The sequence below is a fragment of the Filicampus tigris genome, chromosome 15 (assembly GCF_054856515.1).
Source record: "Filicampus tigris isolate MCC_2025a chromosome 15, RoL_Ftig_1.0, whole genome shotgun sequence".
NCBI classification, from domain to species: Eukaryota; Metazoa; Chordata; class Actinopteri; order Syngnathiformes; family Syngnathidae; genus Filicampus; species Filicampus tigris.
The window spans coordinates 1,725,938-1,745,209 of record NC_141231.1 but is presented as its reverse complement, the minus strand read 5'-3'; the positions used below and the strand labels follow the sequence as shown (position 1 = coordinate 1,745,209).

The 19,272-nt window shown below is 42.0% G+C and overlaps 1 protein-coding gene across 1 annotated transcript in view; it reads right to left on the bottom strand.

Moving 5' to 3' along the window:
- Positions 1 to 5,186: 5,186 nt before the first annotated feature.
- Positions 5,187 to 19,272, bottom strand: part of ror2 (receptor tyrosine kinase-like orphan receptor 2) — an 80,457-nt gene continuing 66,371 nt past the window's right edge. The window contains exons 3-9 of the mRNA XM_086053377.1: positions 15,403 to 15,690; positions 15,247 to 15,277; positions 11,977 to 12,098; positions 11,557 to 11,871; positions 11,217 to 11,471; positions 9,839 to 10,044; positions 5,187 to 7,608 (exon numbers count right to left, since the gene is read on the bottom strand). Coding sequence (XP_085909503.1) covers positions 6,154 to 7,608; positions 9,839 to 10,044; positions 11,217 to 11,471; positions 11,557 to 11,871; positions 11,977 to 12,098; positions 15,247 to 15,277; positions 15,403 to 15,690 — 2,672 coding nt within the window. The 3' untranslated portion in view covers positions 5,187 to 6,153. The remainder of the gene's footprint in view (positions 7,609 to 9,838; positions 10,045 to 11,216; positions 11,472 to 11,556; positions 11,872 to 11,976; positions 12,099 to 15,246; positions 15,278 to 15,402; positions 15,691 to 19,272) is intronic.

The following is a 19,272-nucleotide window of genomic DNA, read 5'->3' as shown; positions in this document are numbered from 1 at the left end:
GGTCAGGAGTTAAATGCATTGGCGGTGTGCGGTAGATTGACAGCCACTTCAGCCAATCATGTGGCTAGATTTTAGAATTGTAGCCAATGACTTTCGCGAAGAGTTGAGGGCTCAAATAGGATATGATGTCACATTGCCAGCAGTGGAGAAAGTGTGGAGCGATCATGAGGAAATAAATTCATAGCTTCATGAAAATTCAAAACCTCATTAGATATGGTTGTTGTAAACTAAAAAAATAAGATAAACGTTACATCTACAGAACACCAGTACAATGTAAGGTAAAGTCATACATGATCCTTGTGTTGAGAATTCCAAGTGATAAGTTGATGAATATTTAAGTATCCTATCTTTAAACAAATATTAGGACAATACCGTCCACACATATACACATGACTGTAATGTATTTGGAAGTTTATTTTCTTTCCTTTTTTTCCTTTTTTTTTAAAAAATCTTTACTTGTATTGGCACGTAGAGGTCGCTACTGTACTAGTGTCCAGTATTTGGACACCGCTTGCATATTCAGGGGATAAACCCATCCATTCATCCATTATCGATACCGCTTCTCCTCACAAGGGTCGCGGGGCGTGCTGGAGCCTATTCAGGGGATAAGCGTTTCAGAGAATTCATGGATAATCATAAGTGCTGCTTAAACACCAGTGTCTCTGTTCAAATATGTGTCAGAGAGGTGAAGATACTTTTTAACAAGCTGGAACAACATTCGGGAAAGTAATCCGTTGTTTGCAGTCTCACACAGAAAAAACAAAACAAGCAAATTGCGTGTTGACGTGGTCTATGAACTTTGTTAAGATTTAAGATTGGTTTAATGACATCAAACAGTAATACACGCTATAATATTAATAAATATCAATAATACTAAAACTATATCATTCTATTAGAAGTTTCGCTTTTGTAAAATGTACAAAATATAAAACAAACAAAATAATTAGGAATTTCATGCCACTCCACTCTGTCCCTTTCTCCAGTTAGTTTTAGGATGTTTTGCATTTTTCAAATACAAGAGTACCCAAAATAATCAAAACAACAAAAAAGAAGTATCACATTTTGGTTATCTTTACTCCAGGACACAGCCTTTGTGACAAGATAGTATGTTGACATACAGTACAACTCTGCATTTTCTGCAAGTAGCAATGGACGATATTTTATAGCTATCACCTCCTAAAATGTATTCATACCCAAATGGTATTTTCCCCTTCCCATTTAATTGGATTTGTAATCATTTAAACTTGGTTCTTAAAAAAAAAAAATCCAACAGCCACAATTTATAAAGATAACTCTTTCAATGATACTGAGAGGGGAAATCAGGTGTTACAGCAGCACACAACAGATTGTTTAAAATAAATAAATAAATAAATAAATAAATAAAAGTAAAAAAAGGAAAAAGAATTTAAATGTTTTTTGTATTATTATGCTTCAGATGACAATTGTGCCTTCAGAACAAACTAACCCACTGCTGTATTCTGGAGGTGTGTCTTGTTGAGTTTAAATGGATGGTCCGGAACTTTTTGCTCCTTGAACCTGAAAACTTGTTTGGCAAAACACACGCGCATGTTGATTATTTTAAGAAAACAAACAAATCAATCAATAAATCAATCAATTTTCTGACAGGTAAAAGTCTATGGAGCCCCTCTGGTGCCAGGGTATGAGAAAAAATATTTTTTTGCTAATCTGTACCCACAGTTTAGTAATCTGTACCCACAGATTAATAAACTGTAATCAGTAATCTGTACCCACAGATTAATAAACTGTACCCACAGTTTAGTAATCTGTTCCCACAGTTTACTAATCTGTACCCACAGTGTACTAATCTGTACCCACAGTTTAGTAATCTGTACCCACAGTTTAGCAAACCGCTTGCGTTCCGTCGTACACACAGCCGTATATCTGTCAATGTAAATTCAATTAGGAAGTATATTGTTTCTAGAGCGTAGTGCAATGCTTTGTGAATCATATTTAGAGCAGTTATGGCATGGTTTATTTTCACTTTCATCCCTCTATATCAAATGGAAATACTATTGCTTGAGTTCTATGGTGTTGCTTAAGCAGTTTTAGCAGCTGCGAACGGCTACAATTAGCCAATGTGTTTATTTTAATTTTTCGTGCGTCAAATTCATTTTCAACCTTTTTCGCTCGCCACAAGCAATCATCCTATTGTCATTATAGGGTGGCGGAATGCAAACGCATTGGTAAACTGTGGGTACAGATTAGCAAAAAAATATTTTTTCCCATACCCTGGCACCAGAGGGGCTCCGTAAAAGTCTACTCTTTAGAATTTGTATCTTTATCATTGCATAGTGTCAATGTGCAACCAAAAACATCCTTAAACCATCCATTATCAGAACCTCGCATCTTCACAAGGGTCGCTGGCGTGCTGGAGCCTATTCCAGCTGTCTTCAGGCAGTAGAGGCAGGTCGCCAGCCACGTCTTTAAACAAAATAAAAAATGTGATTTGAAAATCGGATTTTTTTTTTTACAATGGAAAATGGCATGCTTTCATAGAATGACCCAGCATTCGTTTTGTCTGCAGCGGAACACTCCTGTTTCAAAGCATCTCTCTTGACAGATGAGCCGTTGCTGCAGATGGTTAATTAGGGAATTAGAGAATGAAGAGGAAAATCACCAATACTCTGCAGTTACCTTTTTGTCATTTTTCACACAGGCCAGGCCAGTTGAGGATGGAGAGTGTAGGAGACAACTTCTGTCGGGATATACAGTAAATTATGTCCATCAACAGATAAAGGATCACATTTCCACACATTCTTATTGAATTATTTTAGCATGGAACTTGTATCAAAAAACAAAACAAAAAAAACACATAAAAAGCACCATAAATATTCAAACTTCCCTGTCAAAAGTGATGAAAACCAGTGAAATGCAATGAGAGGGTTGACTGTTTTTTGATTAGGGCTGAACGATTTTGAAATATGATTTACAGTTATTTCCTATTTTTTATTTCCTCAATATTGCGATTTTGATTTAATATGTCATTATTTTCTTCAAGGTCCTCATCCCCTGTATATTAAAAAAAAAAAAAAAAGTAATATGTACTACAATAAACAAAAAAGTAAACAAAAAAAATTATACATAAATGATTTGGCCTTGGCGGTGGTCGACTGGTTAGCACGTCCGCCTCACAGTTCAGAGGTCGTGGGTTCGATCCCGGCTCCGGCCTCCCTGTGTGGAGTTTGCATGTTCTCCCCGTGCCTGCGTGGGTTTTCTCCGGGCACTCCGGTTTCCTCCCACATTCCAAAAAACATGCATGGTAAGTTGATTGGATACTCTAAATTGCCCCTAGGTGTGATTGTGAGTGCGGATGTTTGTCTCTGTGTGCCCTGCGATTGGCTGGCAACCAGTTCAGGGTGTCCCCCGCCTACTGCCCGAAGACAGCTGGGATAGGCTCCAGCACGCCCCGCGACCCTTGTGAGGAGAAGCGGTACAGATAATGGATGGATGGATGGATGGATGATTGGGCCTTAGCGGTTAGTCTTCAATAGAAATAAAGGCAAATGAACCATGAAATAATATGAACGACAGTTTCTTTATCTAATTCAATTAGAGTAGTGAACTGACTAATCACTTGCAGCCTTTTAAGTGTTTATTACGACAGCTTCACAAAATTCAACCAAACAAGTGTGGCATTAACATACTAAGTTAGTAAATCATAAATCAGATTACAATAATAACACAAACAAATCTGTGGCTTTATCCCTTCAATTTTGCATGATTCATGAAACAATGACATGTAAACATGTGGCCCGCCCTTCTTAAGTCAACTCAAAACATGTTTTTTTCAAGAATATGGTCCCAGCAGGCTCACTAGTTGAAACATGGCATTCTGATTAATTTTGTGTTTGTGGAATATAAGTTAAGCAGCAAAAAATGCACTCGGTTTTAGCAATCTCTGGGGGGCGGCCATTTTGTCTACTGTCGACTGAAAATGACATCACAACTGCTCACAACGACCAATCACGCCTGACTTGTTTTCTGAATCTGAGCCGTGATTGGTCGTTTTTTTCCTCAACTGTCAGAATCGTTTTAAGTGCTACTGGCACTGAATTATGGCAGTTTGAATGCATAAAAGCAGGCCGACCCACCGCCTTCGATGGGGGGTCCTTGCCCGGAGGGCGTCACCGCGGGGGCTCCTTAGGTCCAGGTGACTGGGGGCCTCTACACTAGGTGCGGGTTCTCCCCGGCTGATCTGGACGGGGTCTCAGTGATGGTGGCACTCCCTGTGGCCATGGGCCGTCATTCCCCTCAGCGTGAATGAGCCCCCCCTTAGGTACCCTTTCCTCATATGATTTCTCTGTACCCTGTCATGTCTTTTCTTACACCGTTTATCAGGTTGTGTGCTTAGTGTGTGCGTTTTTGTGTGAGTGCTGAAGTACTGGCGGAAATATGTCTTTGGGTTTGTTTGGAGGGGGGGCAGCAGCGGGACTTCCTTTTATGCTGTGTTATGGACGTTTTTATTGCACAGCACTTTGATTTGCATTTTTGTGTATGAAAAGTGCTATATAAATAAATGTGATTGATATATTTAAAAGAATAAATAAATAAATAAATAAACATATATATATATATATATATATATATATATATATATATGGTGACACGGTGGTCGACTGGTTAGCACGTCCGCCTCACAGTTCAGAGGTCGTGGGTTCGATCCCGGCCTCCCTGTGTGGAGTTTGCATGTTCTCTTCGTGCCTGCGTGGGTTTTCTCCGGGTACTCCGGTTTCCTCCCACATTCCAAAAACATGCATGGTAAGTTGACTCTCTAAATTGCCCTTAGGTGTGATTGTGAGTGCGGATGTTTGTCTCTGTCTGCCCTGCGATCGGCTGGCAACCAATTCGGGGTGTCCCCCGCCTACTGCCCGAAGACAGCTGGGATAGGCTCCAGCACGCCCCACGACCCTTGTGAGGATAAGCGGTATCGATAATGGATGGATGGATATATATATATCGATGTGTGTGTGTGTGTGTGTAAGGCCTACCGACCACCCAAAATGAATCAGGTTTTTGTGAATGTCGTCTTTACAATTACAAAATTGCATTCTACTACATTGCAGTTGACTTTGATTAATTGTTCAGCCCTAGTTGGGATAATTATTTATTTTAATGTAACATAACTGTTGCTGTTGTGTCAGAGTCTTATTTCATCAACAAGTGACTCATTTAAGAAAAATTTATTGAACATTCCATAGTTTGATGTACACAATGGTAAAGTAAATGAAAAACTGCTTATAAAAATCATGCATCTGGTGGGGGACAAAACACCAGGTTTAGCAATATTCAATGAAGGAAAAAAAATCGAACTAATGAATATAAATTACAAATCTGTGCAATGTTGTATGAAAAACAATGTTACAAAAATGAGCCAAGTGAAGAACAAGACGATGTGTGGAGAAAAAAAATCCCACCAGCCTGATTACCAATATTGTAAATTGTAAAATATAGCCTATCACAGAGTTAAAACACAATTTGTTAATTTGAAAACCATACTTCTTTTCCATGTACACATTTCTATTCATCATACATTCTTTGTTTCTATGGCTGTGGCCAATGTACATACACCACTTGATAATAACATCCATAAAAATATAAAATGAACTTCAAGAGACACAAAGGAATGCACAAGCAAATTCTTCAAAGTCTCTCCCTATTAAACCTAGTTTCAGTTCTGTTATTTCTGAGACTGGCGCATTACCCTTTAGATTGGGTTAGGCTCTTAACGAGAGAAACAACATCTTAGTTGGGAAGGTTATTTGTTTAGGATATGAACCCTGCCCGAACATTCGCCAAAAATAACTATCCTTGCTTGCGGAATCCCATGTTTGTTCGTTAAAGGAAATGTGACTTCTTAAGTAAAACCTTCACAGACAAAGTACTTGAGGGTGAACAATTGTTTGTGTATGTTGCACAGCAACATTGGAAAAACGTCTGAATGGAAACTGGGACTGTAGCGTACTCAGGTTTCAAAAAATGAGATTGGGATGCACAAATGTGAGTCACACTAATCTAATGACAAAGTCTTTTTCAACATTCAGTCACTGTCACTGGAAATTGCTCCTTTCACTTCATGCTGCTTACTGAAAGCAGGCAAACATAGTTGACGGAATATTTCACACAGAAGCCCACCTATGTGTCGGACAAGTCGATCACCAGCTCATCAGTCTGTTGCTCGTGATCACCCAGTAATTCTGTCTCAGGCACCGGCATGTGCTCATTTGGCTCTAGCTCCATCTGGGATGCCCTGTCAACCAAATCCTCCTGGTGGGTCTTGGAGTCCTCATTGAGTAAGGCTGCATGCTCTGCCATAGAATTGTTGGAAGGAGCTGTGGTGACATAGCCTGTTGATGTGGAGCCACTGCCGCTGTGGTGAGAACCAGCTTTTGGAACCATCTGTGCTGGGTGGTGGACCTGCTGGTGGGGCATGGGCATGGGTATTTGCATGGGGTAAAAATTCTGCATGTATTGGTAGGCCGGCATTGGGTGATAGCCATTGACAGGGATGTAGAGCTGCGGGGGGACCATCGGCCGATGCATTTGACTCTTCATTGGCATAAACTGAGGCGGATGGAAGGGGGTGGTCTTTTTTGGGCTCGTGTAGCGCGACGCGTTGGCTGTGCTCATGCTGATATTGCTGACAGGGCTGGTGCTGAGGGAGCTAGTCTGGGTAGTGTTGCTGGTGCCTGATGTTTGAGCAGAGTTATTATAATTTGAAAGACTTTCCCAGGAGCGCAGACGTGTGTGGATGTCCTTGAAGCGAGGCCGCCTCGCTTGGAATTCACTCCAACACTCCAGCATCAGGGTGTATATCCAAACTGGGCAGTCATCAGGACACTGCAAAACCTGGTGGCTGCGCACCATCTCGATCACGTCGTGGTTGGAGTAGCCACAATAAGGCTGTAGACCATAACTGAAGGTCTCCCAAAGCAAAACGCCATAAGACCAGATGTCAGAGTCCGTGGAGAACTTCCCGTACATTAGCGCCTCAGGGGACATCCACCTAATCGGGAAAGGGCTTGTCCCCATCAGATTGTAGTAATCAGCTGAGTAGACATCTCTGAAGAGGCCAAGATCGAGGATCTTGACGCTTAGCTTGTCGAAAACCAGAATGTTCCGGGCTGCAAGATCTTTATGAACAACCTGGTGGCTAGAAAGATACTCCATTCCGGCAGCGATTTGGGTAATCATATGAAGGAAATCAGCCTGCTCCAATGTGGATTTTACTGTCCTGTCATCATCTGAGCTGCCAACATCTGAGTTCGGAGAGCGCACCACAAGGTACTCGTGCAAATCGCCAATGCTTGAATAAGCGAACAGAATGCTTTGTGGCTGCTCTTTGGTGATGGTGCCCAGAAGACAAACAATATTTTGATGCTGAAGGTGAGAGCGGAGCATGGCCTCATGGCGAAATTCCTCACTGAGAGCGGGATCAACCTTGTCCTTCAGTGTCTTGATGGCCACCACTTGGGTCTGCTCACCAGGGACAGTGCCATACAGATGCCCTTTGTAAACTTTGCCGAACCGATCCTCACCAAGTTCCTCCATAAATCTTACAGCTGATATATTGATCTCCCTCAGCTTTGCCTGCAGCCACAAAACAAAAATCAAATCAAATTCAGGTCCTTGAATAGTATGGCCAACAATAAAATAAGTCAGAAAACGTTAAAGCAGACGTATTAAGTATTTCTTCTGAACTTAAAAGCGGAAGTTAACCCAAACATATTTTTTTCAAGAATATGTTCCCAGCAGGCCCACTAGTTGAAACACGGCATTCTGATTAATTTTGCCTATGTGGAATATTAGTTAAGCAGCAGAATGCACTCGTTTTTAGCCATCTCTGGGGGCGGTCATTTTGTCTTCTGTCGACTGAAAATGACATCACAACTGCTCGCAGCGACCAATCACAGCTCACCTGTTTTCTGAATCTGAGCAGTGATTGGTCGTTGTGAGCAGTTGTGATGTCATTTTCAGTCAACAGAAGACAGAATGGCCGCCTCCAGAGATGGCTAGAAACGAGTGGATTAACACTTATTACACAACGCAATATTTATCAGAATGCCGTGTCAACTAGTGGGCTTGCATAGAACATATTCTTGAAAAAAAAATGTTTGCGTCGACTTACGCTTTAAAACAGTTCCATGGTGTCTAAATAAATGGTCTCTGACATTCTTTGATCAAAATACACAAAGGATAAGGACTAAATATATACTTAATCTACTCTAGTAAAAATTATTTGGTTCCTCTAACGGCAGTTATGTTACTCATACCGTCTCATCTATGCAGTGGCTTGCGAAAGTATTCAGCCCCCTTGAACTTTTTGGTATTTTGTAACATTTCAGGCTTCAAACAAAAATACATCAGATTTGATTTTTTGGGGGGGGGAAGAATCAACACCAAGTGAGACGCAATCGTGAAGTGAAACGAAATTCATACGATATTTTAAACTTTTTTTTCCAGGTGTCCCACTCGAACGCAGCCCGCTTTCAGACGATGCATGCACACTCCCCACATACTAGAAACGTCACACATACTGAGCTCATATTGTACTGAGCTCAGTATGTGTGACATGACTGAGCTCACACATACTGTGCGCTCTGACTCGTGTGAGCGCACACGCGGTTTTGTTCGCAGCTTTGTGCAAAAAAAAACAAAGAAAAAACAAAACGGCACTTCCGGTATCGATATCGGATCGGTATCGCAATATTTGTTCCAGTTTTACTTGGCATCGGATGGAATCCAAAATCACTGGCATCTCTCATCCCTGGCGTGTGGACGTCCAAACGTTCCTCTCTGACAGTACACAACATGATAACATGCTATGATTCGTTCTGATTTGGATCAGAAAATTATGATTCAATTTTCGTTTTTAACGGCCAAGTCGCATCTCAATTCGAGTCAGTATCAATTCATGCACAGCCCAGGTGCTAACACTGCACCTTCTGGTTTTTACATAATCACTGTGTTGGGCGGTAAATCCCATTCTTGTGATGTCACAATTTGGCAAAATACAGAAAGAATAAGAAGGCCTTTATTGGTCCCACAGTGGGGAAATTTGCAGTGTTACAGCAGGCTTGCTTTGTTAGGCTACATTTACAACAGGCATGCCCAAGTCCGGTCCTCGAGAACCCCTATCCAGCCTGCTTTAGATGTATCCCTACTGCAACACACCTGGTTCAAATCATTAGGATCATTATCAGACTTTTGCAAACCTTGCTGATGAGCTGATTATTTAAATCAGGTGTGTTGGAATACACCTAAAACAGGCTGGATAGGGGCTCTTGAGGACCCTGATTTTCAACATGTTTGCCTCAAATGCCGTGCGCTGTGGGATTTGCGACTTTTCTTGGTCCTTATTCAAATCTTGCTTTATTTTCTCTCATCTATTATGGCATCCGTGACAAGCTGTGGCGGGACGGGTCTGCTGAGTCCTGGAGGCTCAAAGTCACACTACGGTTCTGCCCGCAGTTTGCCACGGATGCCAGTACATTTCCTCCCGTCGCCTCACAGTCGAGCATTATAAACACGTATGCCACGGTGAACCATGAAAGTAAATTAAACACATGGCTTAGCTTTAGAAGAGTTGTAGGCAGCGGGTGGAAGATGCGGAATCCCTCCAAGTTTTGATACGCCCTCCTGTCAGGTTTAGTTCCATTCACCCTGTTATGCTATGACTGAGTGTTTCTCATCCGTACCCTAACTGCTATGGCAATTTTGGGGGAATGGGTTACGTTTACAACCCTAACCAGAATTTGTACAACCTTCAAGGTCCACTGAATTGGAAATGTTGTATTTCTCTGTACTACGAGTGTCCTACCTGGTGTTTGTGCTGGTTTAGGAGCGACATCTCCATGTCTTGGTTGGGTGAGCTGCTGAGCTGGCAGCGAGGAGGCGTGTCTGTTGGTGCTTTTTGCTTATTTCGACACATGCAAACCAAAAAGAACAGGCAAGCAATGACCAAGGGGATGGCAATTGCAGGGATTAAAATGAGCAGAATCTCCTTTCTGACGTTCTCTGGAGGCTCTGTGAATAGAAAGATGGTAGGAAGGTATGTTATGCCAACATTATAGCTGACCTCTTAATCACCATCTACAATTATTAAATTAACATAAAAATGTCAAAATACATGTTTAGCAAGCGTCATAAAAAGTCAGTAGTAAATAATTTATGCGTACGCAACCTCCTGCACAAAGTATGTGACCTAGCAAAAAAAGAAATATATTGGCAGAAAAAAGTGAAAAGTCAGTGATTCAAAAATCGTTTCACTAACTTTGTTGCTTCAGTTTTCATGTATGTGATGTACATCACATAAATGCAATGAGAAGTCAACTTTTTTTTTCTGGACGATTTGAAGCATGTTTTTGCTCATTATTGTTTTTTAGTATATCGTAAAATGAAGTCCAAGGATCCAGCCTGCGAAAGGTCCTCGAGGACACAGTCTAAGAATTTGGACACAGCTTTACAGTGTACTTTGGAGAGATGTGGGCTGACGGTCGCGGGGAATGCAGTATTAGTTTTATGTTGTGATGTGATTACGGCCGACAGTAATCATTTGGAAAACAACAATTTGTTGAAAGCGCAATGCTCGTCCTGGTTCCTTTTGTCCAAGCTAAGGCAGCGCGAAGAGGAGGAGAGCGAGCAAGCAGGTGCTGACAGTCTCTCCTGTGGGAGGAAAAATGATTTAATCTCTATAAAATTTGGTTTCATTTTGAGCGAGAGAGTGAAAGAGCTCAATACGCACTGCAGCTTGCGATCCAGTGCTGAGCAATGACTAAATGGAACGTATCTCAAATGCAATCTGGTAACAAAACCCATATTAGTTATGGACAAAAATGATTTTTGTTTTAGGAAAACGTGATGAACTGAAACAATCCAAGTCCACAATTAAGTCTAGTTTATGAACTCACTTTTTTGTGCAAAATATTTTGATTTAATTTTCAAGTATTTTATATCCTTGGGAAAAGTTGGAGAACCACTGTATTAGTGGAATGCAAATATCCCAATGTTACAGTATCTTGCATCGCTAATAATATTCCTTATGAATAAAACCTCTGCCTCATGCTTTTATGAACACTCCATTATTTCAACATTGGTCATGATGGTGGTACTTGGAGAACTGTCTTTTTGGGTGGTTATTTGGTGTAAAATGTTTGAGAAGCACTGCCTTCGATAAATACAGACAGCCTGGTACTTACTGCAGGGTTGAATATAACAAAGGTCCACTCTGACTCGAGGGTCCAAGGTGAAGCACCAGGGAGCCTGCATCTGGCCTCCTGGGTTCCGGCAGTAGTTGTGGCTCCCCAATAGTTCAGGGTAGTCTTGAGACAGATGGTGACTATGAGGGTACTGAGTGCTCCATGGCTGGCAGCGATGACCGGATTTAGTGATGCTAACAGTCCCCCTGTAGTCAGCCCCACTTCCATTGTAGCAGCTTTGGTCCGCGGGGGAATCTGTAAAACATATTGTAACTCACTATTGGTATGACCCTTTTTTGCGCATCTTCTTGTCTGCCTGCTTTCAGGGTTAACCACTTACATGGTCCAAGTTTTTCTGGCGGCACTCCTATTCTCATACAGGAAGCAGCATCGTGCGTTCCTGGACGGGGTAGGAGGTGACACCTGGGAAGCTCTAACTGCATGAGGATCATGGGATTGGATCGGGCAATAGTGTATTCGGCATGGCACAGGTCGCTCTCCAGGGCCTCGCACTCGTCTCGACAGAGCTGACGTCGCCGAGGACCCCGGGAGCTCTCGTCACACAGAGGGAAGACGTAGTAGCAGAAGGAGGGGATGGCAAATTTGGAGCACTGATCTGACAGATGGGTAGAGGTGCCAATCATTGTGAAGGCAGCTTTGAAGAAAGAACCAGAGATGTGGTTACATTGTTGCACTAACCAATCGCCAAAAACACAACAATGGGGTGTCTGGATGTAAAAAACAAAAACGATTTTCCTACCGGTGATGCGATTTTCACTCTCTCCTTGCATCTGTAGAGACTCCACATAAATGCTCTGGTTGCCAATGAAGCGAGCACAGGCAATGCCACGGTATGGTTGGCAAAACCCTTTTTCATGTGACCTTCAAAAACACAGCACAAAAAATTAGTTAGTGACAGACCAATCCATTTTTTTATATTTAGGACAGTGGGTCTGATTCAAAACAAACCTGACAAAAAGCTACATTTCAAAAGAATTCATTACAATGATGGTATAGTGTTCCCTTATTTGAAATCATTATCAAATACCTTTATATTTGCTTTGTCATGTGTAACCCAGGTCACTAAAATCTAAATAAAAAAAACTCAAAGATGTGATCAAAGTCTCAGATAATAAAATAAGCCATTCTGGTAGTTTTGCAACTCAGCTTGTGCTTAAGAACAAAACTCATTTTTTTATGTTGCAGTGTTATTTCATGACGAATCTGCTGTGATGAACGTAAAAATTCAAGGTCACTGGATTGCGGCTGTGTGGTCACATTATTGCGGCTGTCCGGTCACATTAAAGTGGAAAACAAACCAAACATATTTTTTTCAAGAATATGTTCTATGCAAGACCACTAGCTGAAACACAGCATTCTGATAAATATTGCGTTTGTGGAATAAGAGTTAATCCACCTGTTTTTAGCCATCTCAGGGGGCGGCCATTTTGTCACTTCTGTTCACTGAAAATGGAGCTTCAGAAAACAGGTCAGCCGTGATTGGTGAGCCTGAGCCCTGAGCTGTTGTGATGTCATTATCAGTCGACAGAAGTGACAAAATGGCTGTCCCCTTAAGATGGATAAAAAGGGGTGGACTTTGCTGCTTAACTCATATTCCACAAGCGCAATATTAATCAGAATGCTGTGTTTCAACTAGTGGGCCCTGCTGGGAACATATTCTTAAAAAATATATGGTTGGGTTGATTTTCGCTTTAATCAGTCCTAGCTCATAATCGAATACTGTCAGGATAAGTGTCAGACAATCGAGTGTTTGTGTCCTTTTGGGAGCCAATCACAAGTTGAAAACTCGGCAAATGTGACGAAAAAGGGAGCGTGTTACAAGAAGTACGGATGAGCAATACTCATTTCCGTTTGAAGCGTTCCTGCAGAGACATCACCGATCCTCCAGTCCAATCTCCCACTCACTCATGAACAAGACCCCAAGATACTTGCATGCCCTGATACGGGCTGTTTGTTACCCAATATTTCTGAAGCACCACCCACAGCAATCCCCGAGGGGCGTGGAAAAAACACAATTTCCAAGTCCACAAAACTCAACCTTAATCTTCTGGTGAAACTAATCTTTTGTTGATTTGGATGTGTTCCTTCGTCATTATCAAGCTGAAAGATGAAGTTCCTCTTCATCTTTGGCTTTCTAGCAGAATCCTGAAGGTTTACCCACCTCTAATTTTAAGTATTAGTTCACCACATTTATGAGAAATCGTACTGTGTTTAGTGTCTTCATATCATTAATTGCTCTTAATAACATACAGTCCAACCAATAACTGATTCATCAGCCAATTAGTAAAAAAAAAAAAAAAAGAAACGAATAGAACAACTTCTTTTTGCTTTTTTTGCACTTATAACTATAAATATTTGAAGTACAGGCAGAACATTTGACTGTTTTACGATACTTAGTCCTTTAATATTTGTCTAAATTCACAACAGAGAGGAAAATTTGCAAAAATTGGCTGATTTTCCGCCAATTTTGGAGGAGAACATGAGGTTTGGATAATGGATGGCTGGATGTATGAACGTCATTATCCTTGACTTTAACAAGTACAAAAATAAATAAGAATAATCGTCTGATTTTTCTCGTAGATTTTTAACCATTTTAAGAGTGAATATCAGCCGATTAAATAGGTCAGGCCCTAATATGAGTTATTTTTAACTCATTCACTGCCAGACATTTTCAGACCCTCTTTTACCCTAACGTTTGAAAAAAAATATAAATAGATTACTGGAATTGAATGGCTGGACTGCGAAAAGACAAATATATACGGCAATGGCAGTGAATGAGTTAAAGGTAACTTGAACACATTTATGATTTCCGAAGTGCGTATCACACTGGTAGCCCTTTGCATTAATCAGCTACCAAGACGTAGCTCTCAACTTAAAAAGGTTGGTGATCCCGGGCTTGGACAGACATTGACTTGAAACATCCATCCATCCACTTTCTATACCACTTGTCCTCATTAGGCTTGCAGGTGACCTGGAGCTTATCCTTATTGGCTTTGGTCAAGTGGCGGGGAACTGGACTGGTTGCCAGCCAATCTCCAGGCACATACAGTACACTATAGAATAACAACCGTAATTACTCATTTTACGCCTGTGCAGTATGCACACATTTCGAGGCTTAAACTACTCCTCGTGCATGTTTTGGAACACGGGAAGAAGCTCAAGTTTTTTTTTTTTATTTGTGAAGTAAAATCAAGTCAAATGTATTTATAGAGCCCATAATCACAAAAGAGTCTCAAAGGGATTTTTCAATTTATACTAGTCTGTATCACCTTGACTTTAATGACATTGGGCTAATATAAAGGAGTTGAGAAAAAAAATGTCTTTTACCATATACAGTATGCGCATAATCAGTGTTGGAATTTTAGTGCTTTGAGTTTTGGGCAGAATGAGAATGCTTCATAAGTGCACTGATCCCTTTTAAACTTGGTGACAAATTTGGTTTAGTTTGACAATGAGCACTGCTTGTTGACATTAGAGCCATTAGTTGCCATTAAAGCCCAATGAATTTCTAATTGCAGCTTTTGAACAAGCAGTCGTTGCAACAAGACTATACTTCATGCACTTAATGTACTATATTCTTCATCCCTGCTTGTTTTTTTTCATTCCCTGCATAACACATAGCTTCATGCTCAGATCTCACAACCTTAATCTAAGTGCAATGCTTTGCCGTCAAAATGTTCATTTTTTACACCACACTGCACAGCTGCAGTAATTATTGACCAACATGACTGTTGACATGTACAAGATGAAAGTCTTTTTTAAAACCCACTAATGTGGACAAGAAAAAAATATTGACGGTAAATGTTTGTTGAATGAATAAATGCAGTAGAAAATGTGTAATAGAAGTCAAAGAAGTAATAGAGCAGTCAAACAAGAATACAGATTTCTATCATTACAGATCTGTAAAAAGATACATTAAAGTGTGAAATTTCCTACAATATTTCTTGACTAATGTAACTTTTTCTGGTTATCAATCTGATTCACAAAAAAGAAGAAAGTGTTTACTTACGTATGATCTGGCCCATGTGTAGGCATCTGCCCTGTTGATCAACATGATAAAAGATTAATTCACATTTGACAAAAAAAATGCATAGATTATTGACACAATTGTGCAAGCTACTTAAAAAGTTGTCACAAAGACAAATGGAGATACTGATTCACTTACCTAGTTTGACATAAAGAACGCCTGTGGCATAGATCACTTTATATTCATTGGAGGCAACACACTGGTAATAGCCTGTGTCTGTAGTATCAAGGTCCGTGATCCGAAGTTTGGATCCGGCCTCAGTTTTGCGGACAGTGATACGTCCCTGCTCCTGGACAACGGGGGCATCATTTTTGTACCAGCGTATCGTCGGCCGTGGGTTACCGGCCACCTTGCAGTGCAGCGTGGCTGTCTGGCCCTGGAAGTGTGTGATATTGTTGACGGGCTCCAGGAACTCAAGGAAGGAACCTTGGCAAAGCGAAATGCAACAGAATATTTGTCAAAATAATGCAGAGAGGAATCTTTGAGGATGACGTCCGTTTTTTTCCCCCCGAAAACCATTTTCCTTACACAGTCTCAATTAGCTCAGAGGAAAATGTTGTATCTCTATGACATAGATAGAAAAGCACTCAAGGTAGAAGGATAGACAGAATAGAGGAAAAAAGTGAAACTCTGACTCCCCCCACCCCCAATGCCCACAAACCCCCACCCACCCTACCTACCCCCTCCCAACCTCACTGTGGTGAGCGGCTGTTTCTGCAATCAGCAAAAATGAGGCTGAAGATGGAAATGAATAGTCTTGAAGCTACACAAAAATGCAACAGGGCCTACTATGTTCTGCTAAAAGCGAGTGAACTCCTGGTTCGACATAGCATCTGGAAATACGAATGCAGCATACAGGTATGCCAATCTAAACAAGCCTAGCTAAGTAACACAAATCATAATTTACAAAATAAAAGATTGGCTCTTGGGGAATATATATTTGAGTACAATCCCATCGCCGACGCGTGCCGCCGAAGAAGAAAAAGAAGATCTCACAGTCCTAACGTAGTGGTGAGGAACTGTAATATTTTGTTTAATAATGCATTTAAAAAAAGAACTGGAATTTAGCGATGACAGAGTGACGGTGACAGACTTGGTCAGCTTGAAATAATGACGGACTGACGATGATGGACAGGTGGCCCGGCCGCTGGTGAATGACGAATGGCGGACCGGCAAAATTTACTGACTCGTCCACCTGGGTTATTTATATCTTATTTGTCCCAGTAGATAGGTTGTTTTGCTTCGAATGTCATCACATTGACAAACTTCATTCACCCAATCAACTTAAATCTCCACACCTGGGCAGCCCAGGCTCTGTAAGGACACAAATGACCACTGGGAGACTTTATCCTCTTGGAAAGGTAAATTAGGGATTTTATGCACATTACGTGTATATAATTCACATAGTGTGGGTTTCGTTACCTATTTAAGTTGTATCTTATATAGTGGCGCTTCATGGCTAAGTTTGATTCACAACGTAGCTGCTCATCTAGCCGTTATCACTGAAATACACACTGATACAGCTTTTGTTTTGTAGTGATAGTTTTGAGTATGTTGTACCTAATTGGTTTATGATGTGCTATTGTTTTTTTCTGCACTGTGGGTGAGGTTAGTTTTCTGTTCAGACACTACCATGTTGTGTTCCCATTGTGCTTTTCGGACAAAAATTATGGTTATAATATATAGGTTAAAGTGTAATCATCATTAGTTTACAAATTTGTTTAAAATATTAGTTTCTGACGCAGTGGCAGGCCAGAGATTCACTCTGCATTCACTGAGAGACAGTGAGTCAGCATTTAATTCTCCAGAAGAGAATCACTCCACAAGGGGGCGCAAATCCCTCATACAATCGCCAATCATAAAGCAATTCACATAGTGAGGCAGTGGCTGTTCTAGACCAATTCTACTCAGGAAGCCTGGCCAGGGCCTGGGGTTATGTCAGAGGGGCGCAGTCAACCCGTTTCTAGTTTAGTTAACTTTACCCTGCAACACAGAACTAATCAAACCCACAAAAGTAGCCTATTAGAATAAATGAGAGGTTGGGGGGTTCCGAGCTTTCCGCTAGACTTGCGCTGTACAAGGAAATAGACACCTTAAATGTATATTTGACAGGGATGATGAATACAACTTTATCTTAAAAAGTGGGAAAATGTGATGCAAATGTGATGTCTATTATTTTAAGATGAATTGCTAGCTTAATCCCTGGTCAGACTTTCAGCGTACCATGACAGAATGTACTGAGCACAAGAAAAATACACTTAATACAATTAATAAATCACAGAGGACTCACACTCCTCAGCCTCCCTGGTAAGGTCTATTCAGGGGTGCTGGAGAGGAGGGTCCGTCAGGAGTTCGAATCTCGGATTCAGGAGTACCAATGTGGTTTCCGTCCCGGCCTTCGAACAGTGGACTAGCCCTACACCCTCAGCAGGGTCCTCGAGGGTGCATGGGAGTTCGCCCAACCAGTCTGCGTGTGTTTTGTGGACTTGGAGAAGGCGTTCAACCATGTCCCTCTGGGAGTCCTGTGGGGGGTGCTTCGGGAGTATAGGGTACCTAGACCCTTATAAGGGCTGTTCGGTCCCTTTACCACCAATGTGAGAGCTTGGTGCGCATTGCCGGCACTAAGTTGGATTCATTTCCAGTCAGGGTTGGACTCTGCCAAGGCTGCCTTTTGTCACCGATTCTGATCATAACGTTTATGGACGGAATTTCTAGGCGCAGCCGAGGTGTCGAGGGGGTCCGGTTTGGTGGCCTCAGTATTGCCTCTCTGCTTTTTGCAGATGGTGTGGTGCTGTTCGCTTCTTCAAGCCGCGATCTCCAACTCTCACTGGAGCGGTCCACAGCCGAGTGTGAAGCGGTTGGAATGAAAATCAGCACCTCCAAATCTGAGACCATGGCCCTAAGTCAGAAAAGGGTGGCGTGCTCTCTCCAGGTTGGGGATGAGGTCCTGCCCCAAGTGGAGGAGTTCAAGTATCTTGGGGTCTTGTTCGCGAGTGAGGGTAGGATGGAACGAAAGATCGACAGGCGGATTGGTGCAGCGTCTGCTGTGATGCGGACTCTGTATCGGTCTGTCGTGGTGAAGAAGGAGCTGAGCCGAAAAGCGAAGCTTTCAGTTTACCGGTCGATCTACGTTCCTACCCTCACCTATGGCCATGAGCTGTGGGTCATGACCGAAAGAACAAGATCTCAGATACAAGCAGCCGAAATGGGTTTCCTCCGCAGCGTGGCCACACTATCTCTCCTTGAGAGACGTTCGGCCATCCGGGAGGGACTCAGAGCTGCTGCTCCTCCACCTTGAGAGGAGCCAGTTGAGGTGGCTCGGGCATCTGATTAGGATTCCACCTGTACGCCTCCCCGGTGAGGTGTTCTGGGCAAATCTCCCACCGGCAGGAGGCCCCGAGGACAAGCCAGGACATGCTGGAGAGACTATATCTCTTGCCTGGGAACGCCTTGGGATCCCTCCGGAAGAGCTGGAAGACGTGGCTGGGGAGAGGGAAGTCTGGGCTTCCCTGCTAAAGCTGCTGCCTCCACGACCCGACCTCGGATAACCGGCAGATAACGGATGGATGGATGGACAATTAATAAAAGCATGAATAAGTAAATAGAGTGACTCAGTTAAGACAACATTGTATGTTTGTCTTTTCATTTTTAACTACAGACAAAAAGCCATGGAGGGGAATATACAGCATTTCATTCATGTAAAAAGCATTTATTGTTACAGGTTACTTTTGCGAGCTTGCTTGGTTTTGTGTTGTGGTGAGGTTAACCCATTAAGGTCGGGAGAGCATAACCGCCTTTCTACCACAAAAGCCGGGCGTATCATATTCTTTTTTTTTTTAATCCAATTGTCGGTCTCTTAGCCAGTGAAATGCATCCGAATATACACGTGACAGTGTCGTGAGCCGTCGGAGGATGTCGCAGAATTTTTGGGGCAGTAATGGCGGACCGCAGTCAATCGAGGGAGCTCTGAAATAAGTGATGGCAGTGAAAAAGACGACGCGCTTGTGG